The sequence below is a fragment of the Mercurialis annua genome, linkage group LG2 (assembly GCF_937616625.2).
Source record: "Mercurialis annua linkage group LG2, ddMerAnnu1.2, whole genome shotgun sequence".
NCBI classification, from domain to species: Eukaryota; Viridiplantae; Streptophyta; class Magnoliopsida; order Malpighiales; family Euphorbiaceae; genus Mercurialis; species Mercurialis annua.
Window position 1 is genome coordinate 3929174 of NC_065571.1, and position 15205 is coordinate 3944378.

A 15205-nucleotide genomic window follows, 5' to 3' on the forward strand; every position below is an offset into this window, starting at 1 on the left:
TGCACAAAATTTAATAAATAACAGTTAAAATAGTTATTTTTAATTAATTTTTAATAATAGTATTAATTTAATTATTAAAGCATTTTGGATATTATTAAATTATATTATTAACAAAATAATTATTATATTGAAATTATAATTTTTTTTTTTTTGCCAAAGATAGACCTATTCTACTTGTTAGCGGGGGTTAGCGGGAGTTAATTGTGATTATATACAATTCCTTTTAAATCAGCCTACTGGCTGCTGAGGCCTGGGTCGAACCCAGAGTTATTAACTATGTAAAGTGATAATTATTAATGATCTATGAAATAATAAAAGTTGTTTAAAGTAATTTTGTCTATATTTTAAAACGTTTAAAATAACTATTTCGTCTATTATTACAAAATGAAGGGAGTAATGTTTATATTTTTGAACAAAAATGCTATTTAACTCATTATTTTGCACTATTTTTATTGTCTCTTCTTATGTGTCAGCATTTAATTTGTCAAATTTTCATTAAAAGTGTATATCTGAAAAAATAATTTTTAATGCATCAACTAATTTGCTGACATATCAGGTGGATTAAAGAAAATGAGTTAAGAAGAAAGATTATATAGCATTATTTTTTTAAAAAATAATTAATGAAATCTAGGGCACCCCAACTAATAAAATTGGGCCTAGTATTCAGCCACTCCCAATTTTCCAGAATTGATTGAAACCCTAACCCGAGATGCCCCAGCAAGTCCCAACCTCCCGCTTGCACGTGACTCTCACCTGATATGATTTTGAACAAAAAACGTATATTGAGGCATCGCAGTTACCCTATCTCTTCCAAGGAAAATACATTTTCTCACACTCTCAACCGTCAGATCCACTTCCACATCACCAATCCGCGTCATTATACGATTCAACGGTTCAGATCAAGTTGCAGAGAGGTACTGGTTACAGCGAACGAAGAACCTCCCCTCTCTCTGTCTCTCATCTTCGATTTCTAATTTCGAATAATTTTTTATCAAGAAAAAAGAAATTAAAACTTCTGATTATAGAATTTTTTTTGAAGGTTTAGAAATCATGACAATCATGGAACAAGAAGGTAAAATCCTTGAAAAGGAGAACAAAATTGCAGTTTTGAATCCACGAAAGCAAGAAGAGACCACAGAAGACGGCGACAGTGAGGCGAAACGGAGGCTGGAAGTTAAAGCCGAGGAAGGCGATTCCGATGAAGATAGCGACGGAGATGAGAGCGACGGTGACGACGATGAAGGAGTCGAAGATAACAATAGCGATGGTGACGACGATGTTCAGCTCTTAAACTCCTCTGGTGGACCGCCGGTTCAGTCAGCCGAAGACGATGAAGAGGAAGAGGATGGGAATAAAGACGAGGAAGACGACGGAGATGGCGACGACGACGACGATGAGAGCGTTGATGATGAAGATGATAGCGACGACGTTCAGATTCTACACTCGTCCGGCGGACCGCCGGTTCTGTTAGCAGACGATGAGGATGATGGAGAGGGAGGTGACGAAGATGAGGAAGATGACGAAGGTATGGAAGATGACGAGGAAGAGGACGACGATGATGACGTGCAGGTTTTACACTCTTCTGGTGGTCCGCCGGTGCTGGTTGCGGATAACGACGACGGAGAAGACGTTGAGAATGACGAAGAAGATGACGGCGGTGACGATGACGACGACGACGACGATGATGACGACGAGGATGACGTGGACGAGGATGATGTTTCTGAAGCTGAGGTACTTTCAGATCTGGTTTATTTGTTAAATTTTCTATTTGTGCCGGTTCAGTTTTTTATCTTATCTGTTTATTCTTTTCAGATCTATATGTTTAATTTCAATATTTATTTGGTTAAAGAATTACATGATTGTTAGTCTACAGAGATCTACAATTTTTACAGCATTTTTTTTCCTCATTCCACTATAAAATTTATTTAGCATATGGTTGTATTGCTCATGATCTTTAGTTTTATGTTTGTTTTCCAAAGAGTTATGATTTATTTTTTTGCCAGATTTTTGTGAAAATGTAGATTTAATTAATCATTAATGTTAGGTTTTTGGCTGTGGTGGAGCTGATGTACAGTATGATTTATGTATTTATTGTGTTTTCTAGGGTTTTGTATTTTATGTGTAATTTTGTTGTCGTTCTAATGCTGCGCATTCTCCAAATAAAAATGTGATTTTCAGCTGTTTTGGGTTATTTCTTGTTTGTTTATTTGGATTAATTATTAGTTTTTTGGATCACAAGTATTTGTTTTAAATGAATTTTAATTAAATTGAACTAGTAGTGGTTGATTATGCTTTTTATGAGTGGTTAAAATTTGATTGACCATGTTATTGTTAATTTGTCTTTTATGTGTCTAGTAGGATATGGGAACCGAATATCTGGTTAGACCAATTGTTCGCGCTGAAGATGAGGAAGATGCCAGCGATTTTGAACCTGAGGAAAATGGAGAGGACAATGATATTGATGAGGAGGATATAGATGATGATGAGCCTGCTGGTAAGGTAGAGGATCCAAAAAAGAGGAAGAGATCCGGTAAAGATGATACGGACGATTCCGATGATTCTGATGGTGGTGAAGAGGACGACGAGAGACCATCAAAACGATAGATGATGGTGCTTGGGTTGGTTCGGAGGACTGACCGTTAACATATAGGTCGATCTCTCTATCCCTTTTGCTCTTTTCCATCTTTGTAGAAAGAAGAATAGAATCTGTTTTGGGATTTATGTTTTTAAAAAAATCCTGTGGTTTTAGGATTATAAGATGTTCTTAATTTTAATTTGGTAAACTCATAGTCATGTTGGGGTCAAGAAAGATTTCATTTCTGTAAGTTAATACTCTTTAGCTAATCTCTCAAATCTGTAGGATTTTAATTGAGGATTGATTGTTTGTCTTTGTCCTGTGATTAGTTTTAGCATGTCTCATTGTGGAATGACTGGTTTAATTTTTTAGTATTTTGTGAATTTTTATGGACCTATTGCCTGTTTCAATGGGCTGTTCCAGTCTTTTATGATGAATTTTATTGGGTAATTAAATGAAATGATGATGACGATGATGATTTTTTTGGGTGATTGTGGGAATCAAATGCTACGCTCACATTTTTTGTTATGGACGAATGAAAGGAATGCGGTAATGGGTTTGAATTTCAATTTTGACATTACGGGTATATGGGTGAATAATATGGTACGGGTATATGAGTGAATAATATTACGGGTCTTGCATTTGCATCAATTGAACCTCTTCCCACTAATTCATAGTGAGAATTCGATCCTTGAACAAACCATTTTTCGTAATATGGTTCGGTTAAATGATAAAAATTGAAGCGGGTAAAACTCCAATTTGGGTCTATTATGGCAAAAGAAATGGAAAAAATTGATACAACGCATGACGTCATGACCATTTTTTCTCTATAAAATAAAATATATTGTGAAGGAATAAAAAAAAAATGAACCTATTAATGCACATGGCTTGTTTCGAGTAGTAGGTCTATTGAAGTAGATACACGTCATGTCATTTTATGCTTTGTTACATTTTTACCAATTTTATATTTGCTCTTTATTTAATTTCATTTTACTGACCATTTCTCTTTTGCTTGTTTTTCTTTTTATTTGGTTTTCCCCTTTCTTTTGACGGTCGAGATTTAAGGGGAAACAGGCGTTCTAGAAGCTCGAGAGAGGATAAAATGGGAAGACAAAAATCCAAAAGGACGGAGGATAAAGCAAGAAAAGTCATATTTGATTATTTCGACCTTTATGAACACTACAAATCAAATCCACACCGTTGCTTTTGAAAACCAACTATGTGCTGGAATCGCATCCAATCCAAGAAAGTTTGCATCAATATTTATCACAAAAAATAAATTTATTTTTAAATTTTTAATTGAAACAATAAAATATAAATAGGCAAAAGATAGAGAATAACCATCATAATTTCTTGAAAGCTACATATATGACCTCAAAGAAACAAAAAGGCATATAAAACCACCTGAAATTTAAAATAGCATAGATGGGGTTATAAATGGGGTTATAATTTTCATTAATAGAAGAGAAGTCGGTTTAAATTCCGAAGCCAATTCAAAGTTGAAGAAACGTAGATTGAAAGGGTGACAACAATATTGAAAAATTGAATTAGCAAAAATACTTAAAATTTAACCAAATTAAGTTAGATTCTAATTTTAAATTGATTGTGCACAAAGAACAGTAATTAGGTGGTTATTCTATGCTTGCGGAACTGATAGCTAGCATCACCTAATTTTAGACATTGGCTAGTTTTAACTGTAAGTTAACCCCTTCCAATTTTAGCAACCATCATCATCATCGTTTAATTACAACATCCGCCAACTTAATCTAGTAGAACTCTACTTATCCATTGTGATTATTATTGGAAGTTATAAATTAGATAGTAATTACAGAAAACTAAATAACAAACACTCAAAATTTATGAAATGAATAAAAACTATCTTTTTACAATTGCAACTACATGTTTGTAGAAGATATGGAGTCAAATTTCTAAAATTGCACTTTCATGAATATATTTCCATACTCCATCTACTACTCAATGGTAGAGCTAGTGTGGTAGATTTTGGAGGGGCTGATGCTCCAAAATCTTAAATAACATATTAGGTCTATTAAAAGGTGATAGAATATTTTAAAACAATAAATTATAACTATTAAAAGAATAGTCACATTCAACTAGACGTTAATACAGTAATCATAGTTTGCTTTGGATTTTTTACAGTAAAATTTAAATTATATAATTATAAAATATAAAAAATATGTATAAAAATAAGCAGTCTAATAAAATTTGAAAGGATATAATAATAAACAGTAAAAAAACCATATAAATATAATTTATGGAGGATCTAAAAGATAACTTTGAGTAAATTATAAAAGAATTTTTTTTGTAGATTCATGGAAATTTAGGAGCCATAGCTAAATATTTAAAAGGATTTAAAAGACAACTTATAAACTATAAAGAGATATTTGGAGAGTCTTGAAAACTCGAGGGCCATGGTCCGCCGATGCTACTGCGTCATTCATTGATTAAATGAATTGTGCAAAGTTAATGCATATTAGTACCAAACTCAACTAGAAATATACAAGTTAACACTATAAAACAACTGACTTAAGTGGAAATTTTCCGTATAAGCAATGCACGATTAATATATAAATTAATTTTGTGAGTAAATTAGTCACGAATAAGATGAGCAATTAATTTAATTTTGGTAATTTGACCTTTCAACTTGTAAGCTAATAGTTCCCTAAATTGGCAATTTGCCCCCTCAACTTGTAAACTAATTTGTCAAAATAGGGTTTATTGTCCATAATTACCAAATTTATAACTAATTTATCCTCAAAATTAATTTATATGTTAATTGTCCGTTGCTTATAATTTGAGGGGATAAATTGCCATTTAAGTCCCAGTTCGACTTTAACTACAATTGATTTTAAATAAATATGTGATGCATTTATATTTTTCAACTAGTTTAAATAATATATGCTTAAATTTAGAGCTGTAAAAAAACTAATATAATAAAAAATAAAAATTTATTTTATATGTATACAAGGTTATTTTAGATTTATAAGTTTCACGAGTCCTTTTATATAATTTTGTATTCAATTCAAAATTAATTTTAATAGCTCGAGTTCAAATTTGACTCGATTGTCATGGTTAAAACTTAAAATTGAGTTTTTTTGAGTTGAACTTGACTATGTCGTGAGTTGTTTTCAACCCGTATATTTTTTTTATAATTGAAAAAAAATGTTTGTAAAAGTAATTAGACTCTAGATATAACAATTTGCTGATCAACGCTTATATAAGCTCACTCCTTAGATCTAAAACCAATTGTTCATTTAATGAACAATAATGTTACAACATCCAGTCATAAAAGGCCGTGGGTCCTTTTGCTATTTTGCTTCTTAATTTCTAGCGGTCATCAACCATATAATTAGTGTCGGCGATACCAACGCGTTTTTACTAAATATGCTAACAGACCACAACTCTTTTATTTTTTAACATGCTTCAGATATTACTAACTCAAATTGAAAATTTTAATTATTTAATGTATTATAATACATCAGTGAGCCTATAATATATAGAAAGATTTAAATCACCTCAGAAATTTACAGAGTTTTTAAAAGTTGATAGAGATAGCATATAATAAATATTTTAGATTGATCTTCTTTTTGTTATATAACTTAATTTTTATTTATTAGATTAAAAAAAAAATTAATAGCACCATTCTACTAGGTAGACTTTATTCCAATTTTTCAATGAATACATATATAAATACTGTTTGAAGTTTTGAACCTTTAATTTCACTTCAATTAGAAAAATTTCTTACTTTCGCTTTGAACATATATACTATCTATCTTGCCATTGTTTGAAGCTTAAGCTAATATTTTATCTTGATATACAAGCATGAGCCTCAAATCCAATCATCAAACTTTCTATATTTTTATATGTGCTAAAATGTGTTTTGGATGATTATATGTATGGATAATAAAACTTTTTATTTAATAATATAAAAAGTTATGAAAATCTATAAATTTTTAAAATATCTTAAAAAAATTCATTTGATTTTCCATCTCTTAGATGGAAAAATTAAAGTTCATCATTTTTAAAGTATGATATAATATATATATAAAAAAATTATTTTAAAATTATTTTTATAAATCCATAAATTTTAAATTCAATCCAAACAATAATATTATATTTTTTAAAAATTCTATGAATTTAAAATCCACAAAATTTTAAAATTTACAATCTGAATAATGCATTAATTTTGTGTATTTAAGTAATTTGTGAAATATTTTATTATAGTATGACATTATTATTTAAACAATATATTATTTTATTGTATTATATTTGATGTTCAAGTGATAAAAATATTAAACCAATTTGAAATAATAGAAAAATACAAATATAAATAATAAAGATAATTCAAGCACCATACAAATTTTGTTAGTGAAAACATAAAAAAAACCAACAATATCATCTTAATTGATATAAAGATACAAACGAGCTGTAGCTCAAATGGTATAAGCGCTGATCACAAAGTGTTAAGGTGTTCACTTCCTCCCACAAGCGCTTTCCCTTCCCAATTATAAAAAAAAAAAATTGATATAAAGATAAGCAAGTATACTTCAATCCATAAAAATAAAAAAAAATCACTTTTTGTCTAATAAAAATAAGAGGATATAATATTGATTAAAATACGTTAAATTTATCATATCAACATTAAATATTCCTCTTTGATTTGTGCAAATTATTAATCTTTGGATTATTTTAAAAAATTGAAAGAGATTAATTTATTATTATCATGAATTAGTTATGATTAACTACCTTTTCAATTCTCATAGAAGTGCTAGTACTTTTTTATTTTATTTTTACATGACGGAAGGAGTATAATTAAATCAAATTAAGCTAAAATCACACTTCAAAAATTGATTAAAATTTAAAACAGATAAATTCCCCAACTAACCGCTCAAATAATTAAAAAAAAAATAACATCAGGCATTCATATTTCTCAAATCTCACTCTATCCTTCAGTTTTTACGCAGTCCAAGCACCATCTCAAATCATCATCTGAATCTACAAACAAACACAAGCAGTAGTAATTAATTAAAACCTCATCTTCAAGATTCCGACGCCAAATCTAGCGTCGCGTGATCCTATCTCCTCACCGGAAAACCAGATACAGATTTCGATACGATCTGGTTTTCTCTCTAATTTGCTTTCAAATGCTCCTCCACTGATCGAATAATCCCTAAAATTAAACACAAAATGATGATCTCTAGTCCTATAACCGCTGCTCAGGTAACTGTTCTAGATCTTGCTTCCATTTTTTAGCTAATTTTTATTGTTAAAATGCTGATTAGCAATTGTCTTAGTTTAATTTTATTTTGTTTTTTCACTTAATTTTTTTTTTAATCAGGTGTCATTTTTTCTTGGAATTGTACCTGTGTTTGCTGCTTGGATTTACGCTGAGTTCTTAGAGTATAACAAAAATGCCGCTGTTTCTAAGGCGTAAGTTTTACATTATCACTTTCTTTTAATCGTTATAATTAGGTTATGTTGCTTATTTTTTGTTTGTTTTGATTTATCTGTTAGTAGGCATTCTGATATTGGTTTAACTGAATTGGGAAACGGCGCCGTTAAACTGGCTAATGATGATCGAGCTCTTTTACTTGAAGCTGGTGCTGCTGTCTCTTCTCCTAAAGCTACTAGTCGGACTGTTTTACCCGTCTCTTCTCCGTTTTTTAGGTATGCACCATGCCGTTCGCTTTTATTTTTGTTTCAGCTTATTTATGGTAAATGACATGTGATTTTTATGTGATCAGGTTTCTTATAATGGATGAGCAGTTCTTGATTGATAATCGTTCGACACTTAGAGCTATGTAAGTATATGTAATGTAATTATTTTAATGAGTTAATGCCGAATTTAAATGTTGTTTTATTTCATTGTTTCTATTTTCGGTTTTTGCAGATCTGAATTTGGTGCTCTTTTGGGCTACATTTACCTATGTGATCGGACTGATTTCTTTAATGGGTCTACGAAGGTAATGCTGTTAAATATACTTTGTTATTTTGTCAATTTGGTTTTTGTTGAAGGTTTAATTTTCATTACAGTTTTAAATTGTGATTATTGTCTTTGTGTGCACTGCAGAATTTTAACAGGGATCTTTTCTGGTTTCTCTACTCCCTTCTCATCATAGTTTCGGCCATAACTTCTTTTAAAATACATCATGATAAGTCGCCATTCTCAGGGAAACCCATACTTTATTTGAATAGGCATCAAACTGAAGAGTGGAAAGGCTGGATGCAGGTGCGTCTCCTTTTCAAATGATATGCAAATATTCTCGTGCTGTTTTGAAGTTTTATGTTGTGAGAAATTACAAGATTTTGTTATCTGATTTATTTCATAAATAAGTTTTTGGCTAAGGACTAGCATATTAGTTGGAATAAAGAGTAATTCCAACGTGTTTGGAACTTTTGTTCTTATTGTCATGCCCTACATCTTGTGCAAATCTTGTATTGTTTTAATCTTACTCTTGTTTTGTGCTATCTTTCAGGTGTTATTTCTTATGTATCATTACTTTGCTGCAACAGAAATCTATAATGCAATTAGAATTTTTATTGCTGCATATGTGTGGATGACTGGATTCGGGAACTTCTCATATTATTATGTTCGTAAAGATTTCAGTCTTGCCAGGTTTGCACAGGTAAGCTGTCCCCCGGAATTTTTATTTAGCCTGACTTATCTCCATAATTTAGTTGCTTCTGTAACAATTCTCTGTTAAACAGATGATGTGGCGGCTTAATTTCTTGGTGATATTCTGCTGCATTGTACTTAACAACAGTTATATGTTATACTACATTTGCCCCATGCATACTCTTTTCACTCTAATGGTCTACGGTGCACTTGGTATTTTTAACAAATACAATGAGAGTGGATCTGTAATTGCTTTAAAATTTGCCGCGTGCTTCTTGGTGGTTATTCTAATATGGGAAATTCCTGGAGTGTTTGAATTAATCTGGAGCCCATTTGGTTTCTTTCTAGGTACGTATCTTTCCAAATCTCAATTTCGTTATGTTTACAATCATGCTGCGCTCATCCCGATCCCTCGAAAACTATTGCAGGCTATTCTGATCCTGCAAAACCAAATCTCCCTATATTGCACGAGTGGCATTTTCGCTCAGGTCTTGATCGTTATATCTGGATAATTGGAATGATATATGCTTACTATCATCCAACAGTAAGTTCTGGACCATGCAACATTGTTGTTAAATCTTCGGTTCTTGGAAGTTGACCTCTATTTGGGTAGAGTTATCCTTCTTGGACTGAATACAACAGTTTGGCATTTGTTGTCTGTAGGTCGAGAGGTGGATGGAGAAACTGGAGGAAATAGAAGTGAAGCGCAGAGTATCGATCAAAACAGCTGTCGCCGTCATAGCTTTTTCGGTATTTAATTCTTTCCAGCAATATCTTATTTATCGAGCCTGAGGTTTTAATTTTTTCACAGTGGTACCTTCGTTGACTTCGGCATTAATTTCCTAACCATTGATATTAATAGATATTCTGAAATTCCTAGATGGGCTATCTGTGGTTTGAGCACATATACAAGCTGGACAAAATTACTTATAACAAATACCATCCTTACACATCATGGATTCCAATAACGTAAGAATTGCTTCCTTGAATTATTTTGCTATTTTCTGCCAATAAACTTTTGCTGATTACTTGTGCCTCTCATTGTTGACCAGTGTATACATTTGCTTGAGAAATGTGACACAATGCGTCCGCAGCTACTCTTTGACCCTTTTTGCGTACGAATCTCTTTACTTAAATTAATATCTTGCTGATATTCTTCGTTGATGCTTTGGAAGAGGAACTATACAATTTGAGACATTATTTCTGTTTGGTTATAGATGGCTCGGGAAGATAACTCTGGAGACATACATTTCACAGTTTCATATCTGGTTAAGGTATTTCAAATCTCAACTGTCATTTCCTGCTTGAGCTATACCTAAATAATATCTCCAATACAAATTACTGACATTTGAGCATGACTCTGTGTGTGTTTTGTTTATCTAATTATAATTTCGTTAAATTTTCAGATCAAGCACTCCAAATGCCCAACCCAAATTGTTGCTTTCTTTAATCCCATCATCGGACTACCCAATGTTGAATTTTATGGTCACTACTGCCATTTATGTTGCAGTAAGTATGTACTGTGATGGCTCATAACATGAAATATTACTGTTGCAATAACTCTAGCACTATCTTTTTCTTTTGTAGGTTTCTTACAGACTCTTTGAACTGACAAATACGTTAAAAATGGCATTTGTGCCCAGTAGAGACGACAAGCGCCTTGCTCACAACATAATTACAGCAGTAGTAGTTGGAAGCGTTCTATACTTCATATCTTTTATATTCTTAAAAATTCCTCAGATGCTGGTAAGACTTAATATTCATTCTTTAAATATCTTTTTAAGTTGTATTGGTAATATCAATTCATGCTGAACTGGAAAGCATTTTCCAGCACAAGTAAACAAACAAAACAGTGGTTAGGTACATATAGCAGTTATGGTAAAGAATAGGTTTCAATGCAAATTAAATCATGAATTTTAGCGTGTCATGCAATTATAACACGAACTTTAAAACTTGACAATGTAAGACAAAGATCTACCATTTTTTTTCAATTCAGAACACTGAGCTATTTCCCGATGAAAGAATATACTCTTTACTGGCAGCCACATCATTTTTGTTATCGAAAATTGCTCGATGTTGTGAATTGCAAAACAATTGTTACTTTGTGCCTTACACCGTCAATTTTTTAAATTCATATTGTAATTGCAAAATACGTTAAACTTCATGCCTTACACCATCAATTTTTAAATTCATACTGTAATTGCAAAATACGTTAAAGTTTATCATTTTTTTTACAATTAACCCCAAAGAATAATATCCTTCACCTTTCTTGTGGTGAAACAACATGTTGTTTTCTATTAAGTCTAGTTTTATCTAGCAGATATCTGCACCATAGCTACTATGTATATCCTTTGTTCGGTTTAGTTCTACTATTGAATTTATTTCATTGCAAACAAATTCATTTCATATAAACATAACTAATTCTACAAAACTTAAAAAATAAACTTGTTAAATAATTAAAACACAGCTCTATTCATTTACAAATAAATTTCACAAAATTTTATGGAATTAATTTGAACCTAACGCACTTTGAATTGCCTGAGGTTGTAGTAAATGTTGAATAACGAAGTTTGTCGTCTAAGTATGCAGGTTCTGATATATCAAATTTTGCAGGTGTAATAGAAAGGCTGAAAGCTTCTGCATCAGTTTTACGTGAATACACGACAAGAATGTCCACAAAAATGCCTAGACCACCAAATCGTTTCATTTCACATTATTCTTGGCAGGGGAGATAAATTGAAGGAGATAAATGGAAAGAGTGATGCATTAGATTTTGTGATATAATGTATAGGAAAAAGTTGGTTGGCAACTGAGGTAACCTCTAAGAGGTGTTATTTTTTGTAATGTTTCTTCATTGTTTCAGAAGGCTAGTAAAATGACCACAAGCAAAAGTATACCATTCACTGTTATGGCAACTTGCATCTCCTGCAATTTTCAATTAGTTAATTAGACATGTTCAATAGTGCCCTGGTAATTGTAAGGTTTTCTTAGGTGACAGTTAGAAGTGATCATTCAGTCGATTAAACTATCTATTTTAGTTAAATTTGTTTAACTAAAATAGATAAAGATTCTTATTATTTGATTTAATTGTCAATGAATAATTTCCGGTAAGTCAAAGTACTATATATTTTATATATTTAATTTGACTAATTGCATCGATTCAATTTTACCCCTTTTCAATTGTGGTTAATTCAGATAATGCCGGTTTGGTTAAAAAGATATAAGATAATTTGATTAGTTTAATTTTAGTAAATTGATCAGCTCTTAATTGAACCAACTGTTTGCTCACCCCAATCAACAGCTAATGCAAAGCCAATAAGTGCATTTAAGCCACAACCCTGAAAAAGGCCTAAAAGAAGATACTCGAATGCCTCATCAGAATAGTGCTACATCAAATTGCAAGGTACGCAAACAATTGAAAGCTATACCAAAATCTTAATTGAAAGTGTAAACCATTCAGCAATCAGAATTCAACTAAAAAAACATCTGTGATTCAGATCTGCACGAAGCAGGTCCCTCGCAAACTCTTCAACAAATTGCATTTCCATCTAAATTCAAGCCTAAGAGTACCGATCCACTAAACCAAAAAAGAGAACGGAATAGAGAACCGGCCCTGATGATGTTTTGAGATTAGTATAAATCATTAAATGACATTTTCAAACTCCAGGGTAATGTAAATTTGATGCCCCAAGCAGCAGCTGCAGCAGCAGTAGCTTCTCCTTCAGCCGAACTTGTCAGAATATGTGCATGAGATCATATGCAAATCTAGTTCATGTCAAGGAAATACCTACCATAAGCAATTGATAGCTGGAAAAATAAACCAATTTAGCATTTAATTATAATGGCGTCACTAATTATCGAGTTTTAGTGAAATTTCTGTGATATATGATATATCTAAAATAAAGGATACGTCCAGAACAGCACAAACGACTGCAAAAAAAAAAAAAGACACTGTTAGTCTACATTTTTTTTTAAAAAGAGAAGAAATTTAGATACTTATGGATGCAAATGGACAGTTATTCTAGAAGTAATCTTTCATATAGCCACATAAAATCAGAGATAAATAGGGTGCAATATCCGGTATTTCATATGGTAGCATATCAAAATTTAAGAAAACACAACCAAGCTATGCCTCAACCTCAAATCAAATGTTCCTCGGCTTAAAGTATGAACATAATACAAATTTTAGTGAGAGAGAAGTTACGAGGATGTAACGGTAAGGCCAAGTAAAGAATGACAGCTATATCCAGTGAATATACCATCAATTGTACAATTTAAATCAAGCACGTAACATTTAACATGACTGACGAACTGAGCTCCACAGATCATAAGGGACATAATCAGATTGTGAAAAAAAAGATAAAGAACATATGAAAGTTAATCGCGGTCAAATCCCTTTTTCTCCACCGTAAAATCAATTAAGGGGAGCTTATCCAAAGAGGAATAAGAAATTACAAAGTACATAAACTAACAAATTATGGAGATACATACCATGAGCCCACCAAAAACGCCATCAACTAAAATTCGGGTCCAAGAGTCAAAGTATGAATGAACTGAAAACTTTGCTTTTGCTAGGAGTCCAATTGAAGCAGTTGCCATGAGAAGGAAATAAAAAATAAATCCAGTCAATCCGGTGAAACCAAAAATTCCAGCGATCACCCCACCAATGAGAGACAAGAATGTTCGGCTGCATGGAGAAAAAAAAAAGTTAGATTTTATTCTAAACATGCAAATGAAATCTAATTGTAGTTTGTAGCATACCACATTGCCAAATGTGGCTCAGAATGACAACTCAGAGCACTATCAATTGACTTTTAAAACCTTTCAATCTCAGCAGACACGGAATCAAATAACCATTCAAATTCTAGTTCCGAATTATAATAAAAGATGCCTAAGAGCCTAACTTCTATATTGAAAGAATTGAACCTTTAAACACATTTATCTGATACAGATTACTATAAATCTGTACTAGGGTTTAAAGTTTAAACCAGCTCAACTCCACTATTCCTGAACAACTTGGAGTCGGAGGTTTTTTTTGGGCAACAAGACAGACGGAAGCAAGCAAAGCTATCACTTGAGAATCGATTAAGATTCAAAAAAATTTGGTTTTAAAAAAAAGTAAAGAGGCTGCTGATATTTAAGCATTATAACCACAAAGATCTAGTTTTCGGATTTTTATTTTTTCGTATGGAACCAACTCTGGCCTATGGACTTAATAAGGCTGCGTAGATATGCCTAATGCAATGACAAATTTACACTTACAATCACAATCCTTAAAAGCTTTTATCTAAAAAAGCCTTAGTTTGATCATATAACATAGCTTTCGTAATCAAATTCTAAGCAGATTTTATCTAATACGCAAGGCCTCATGTCATTAGTCAACAAATAGACGGGGCAAGTACCCCAAGAATAGCTGCAAACTCACATTGACCAATAGAAAATAAAAACAAACCTGTAAAATATGATTTTCATGTTACTTTGCAAATTTTCAGCACTAAACATTTGTAATTCATTCGCGGCATCGCTCGATTTCTTCTCCGATCCACCAGACTCGTTATGTCCAGCCATACCCGCTGCTTTATTCAATCCACTATCTAAACTAAAACATCAAAACCCCAAAAATAAAAAAATTGTCATGAATTCCACAGCAAGCATTGAACTTAAAATTCAAATTGTTCACTGAAAACACAAGTAAGATCAACTTAACCTAGATTAGCGGTTTATAACGCTAACAGATCTATGAATTGAAATCAAACAACAAATTACAGATCACTAACGGCGTGAAATTTGAAAACACTAACAGAATTTGCAAAAATAAGTATAAAATTTAGAATAATTTTAGTGCAAAGATGAACATACAAAATACCATGCGGAGTTAACAAACCTTTGTTCTTCAGTGTTACGAAGTGAAAACTCTTCGAGTTGTTAATGCGAACAAAATCCATATTTATAGGTCTTTCTTTCAATTTACAGATAGATGCTCAAACTTTTATATT

General features: G+C 31.8%; 3 protein-coding genes across 7 annotated transcripts; 2 read left to right on the plus strand and 1 right to left on the minus strand.

Moving 5' to 3' along the window:
• The first annotated feature begins 951 nt into the window (after positions 1–951).
• Positions 952–2927, plus strand: LOC126667941 (acidic leucine-rich nuclear phosphoprotein 32-related protein 1). Its single transcript, XM_050361094.2, has 2 exons — positions 952–1731; positions 2359–2927. The coding sequence occupies exons 1-2, from the start codon at positions 1051–1053 to the stop codon at positions 2602–2604; spliced, it is 927 nt and encodes a 308-aa protein (XP_050217051.1). The 5' UTR covers positions 952–1050; the 3' UTR covers positions 2605–2927.
• A 4549-nt stretch (positions 2928–7476) lies between these two features.
• On the plus strand, positions 7477–12124 carry LOC126669223 (protein REDUCED WALL ACETYLATION 2). Of its 2 annotated transcripts, none has more exons than XM_050362633.2 (16): positions 7477–7813; positions 7932–8023; positions 8108–8260; positions 8338–8394; positions 8484–8556; positions 8664–8822; positions 9070–9219; positions 9302–9557; positions 9638–9753; positions 9873–9959; positions 10090–10178; positions 10262–10324; positions 10427–10483; positions 10616–10718; positions 10797–10955; positions 11823–12124. In XM_050362633.2, the coding sequence occupies exons 1-16, from the start codon at positions 7781–7783 to the stop codon at positions 11826–11828; spliced, it is 1653 nt and encodes a 550-aa protein (XP_050218590.1). In that variant the 5' UTR covers positions 7477–7780; the 3' UTR covers positions 11829–12124. The 2 variants fall into 2 exon arrangements, with proteins under 2 accessions (XP_050218590.1, XP_050218591.1); XM_050362634.2 differs by having other exon boundaries at positions 8111–8260.
• Positions 12125–12624: 500 nt separating this feature from the next.
• On the minus strand, positions 12625–15197 carry LOC126668027 (uncharacterized). 4 transcript variants are annotated; one of them, XM_050361223.2, is made up of 5 exons: positions 15094–15197; positions 14662–14808; positions 13701–13896; positions 13120–13139; positions 12625–12974 (listed from the first exon to the last, which is right to left on the minus strand). In XM_050361223.2, the coding sequence occupies exons 2-5, from the start codon at positions 14775–14777 to the stop codon at positions 12944–12946; spliced, it is 363 nt and encodes a 120-aa protein (XP_050217180.1). In that variant the 5' UTR covers positions 14778–14808; positions 15094–15197; the 3' UTR covers positions 12625–12943. The 4 variants fall into 4 exon arrangements, with proteins under 4 accessions (XP_050217180.1, XP_050217178.1, XP_050217177.1 ...); XM_050361221.2 differs by having other exon boundaries at positions 14662–14803; positions 15094–15176; XM_050361220.1 differs by having other exon boundaries at positions 15069–15169.
• Positions 15198–15205: the final 8 nt, after the last annotated feature.

Bases quoted from the DNA above. Each gene is read 5' to 3' on its own strand.
- LOC126667941 (XM_050361094.2), top strand. From the start codon at position 1,051: ATGACAATCATGGAACAAGAAGGTAAAATCCTTGAAAAGGAGAACAAA. The intron at 1,732-2,358 runs GTACTTTCAGAT...TGTGTCTAGTAG, and splicing joins ATGATGTTTCTGAAGCTGAG to GATATGGGAACCGAATATCT.
- LOC126669223 (XM_050362633.2), top strand. From the start codon at position 7,781: ATGATGATCTCTAGTCCTATAACCGCTGCTCAG. The intron at 9,220-9,301 runs GTAAGCTGTCCC...TCTGTTAAACAG, and splicing joins GTCTTGCCAGGTTTGCACAG to ATGATGTGGCGGCTTAATTT. The intron at 10,719-10,796 runs GTAAGTATGTAC...TTTCTTTTGTAG, and splicing joins CTACTGCCATTTATGTTGCA to GTTTCTTACAGACTCTTTGA.
- LOC126668027 (XM_050361220.1), bottom strand. From the start codon at position 15,154: ATGGATTTTGTTCGCATTAACAACTCGAAGAGTTTTCACTTCGTAACA. The intron at 13,897-14,661 runs GTTTGTTTTTAT...TTCTCCATGCAG, and splicing joins ATGAAAATCATATTTTACAG to CCGAACATTCTTGTCTCTCA. The intron at 13,140-13,700 runs GTATGTATCTCC...TTTTTTTTGCAG, and splicing joins GCGTTTTTGGTGGGCTCATG to TCGTTTGTGCTGTTCTGGAC.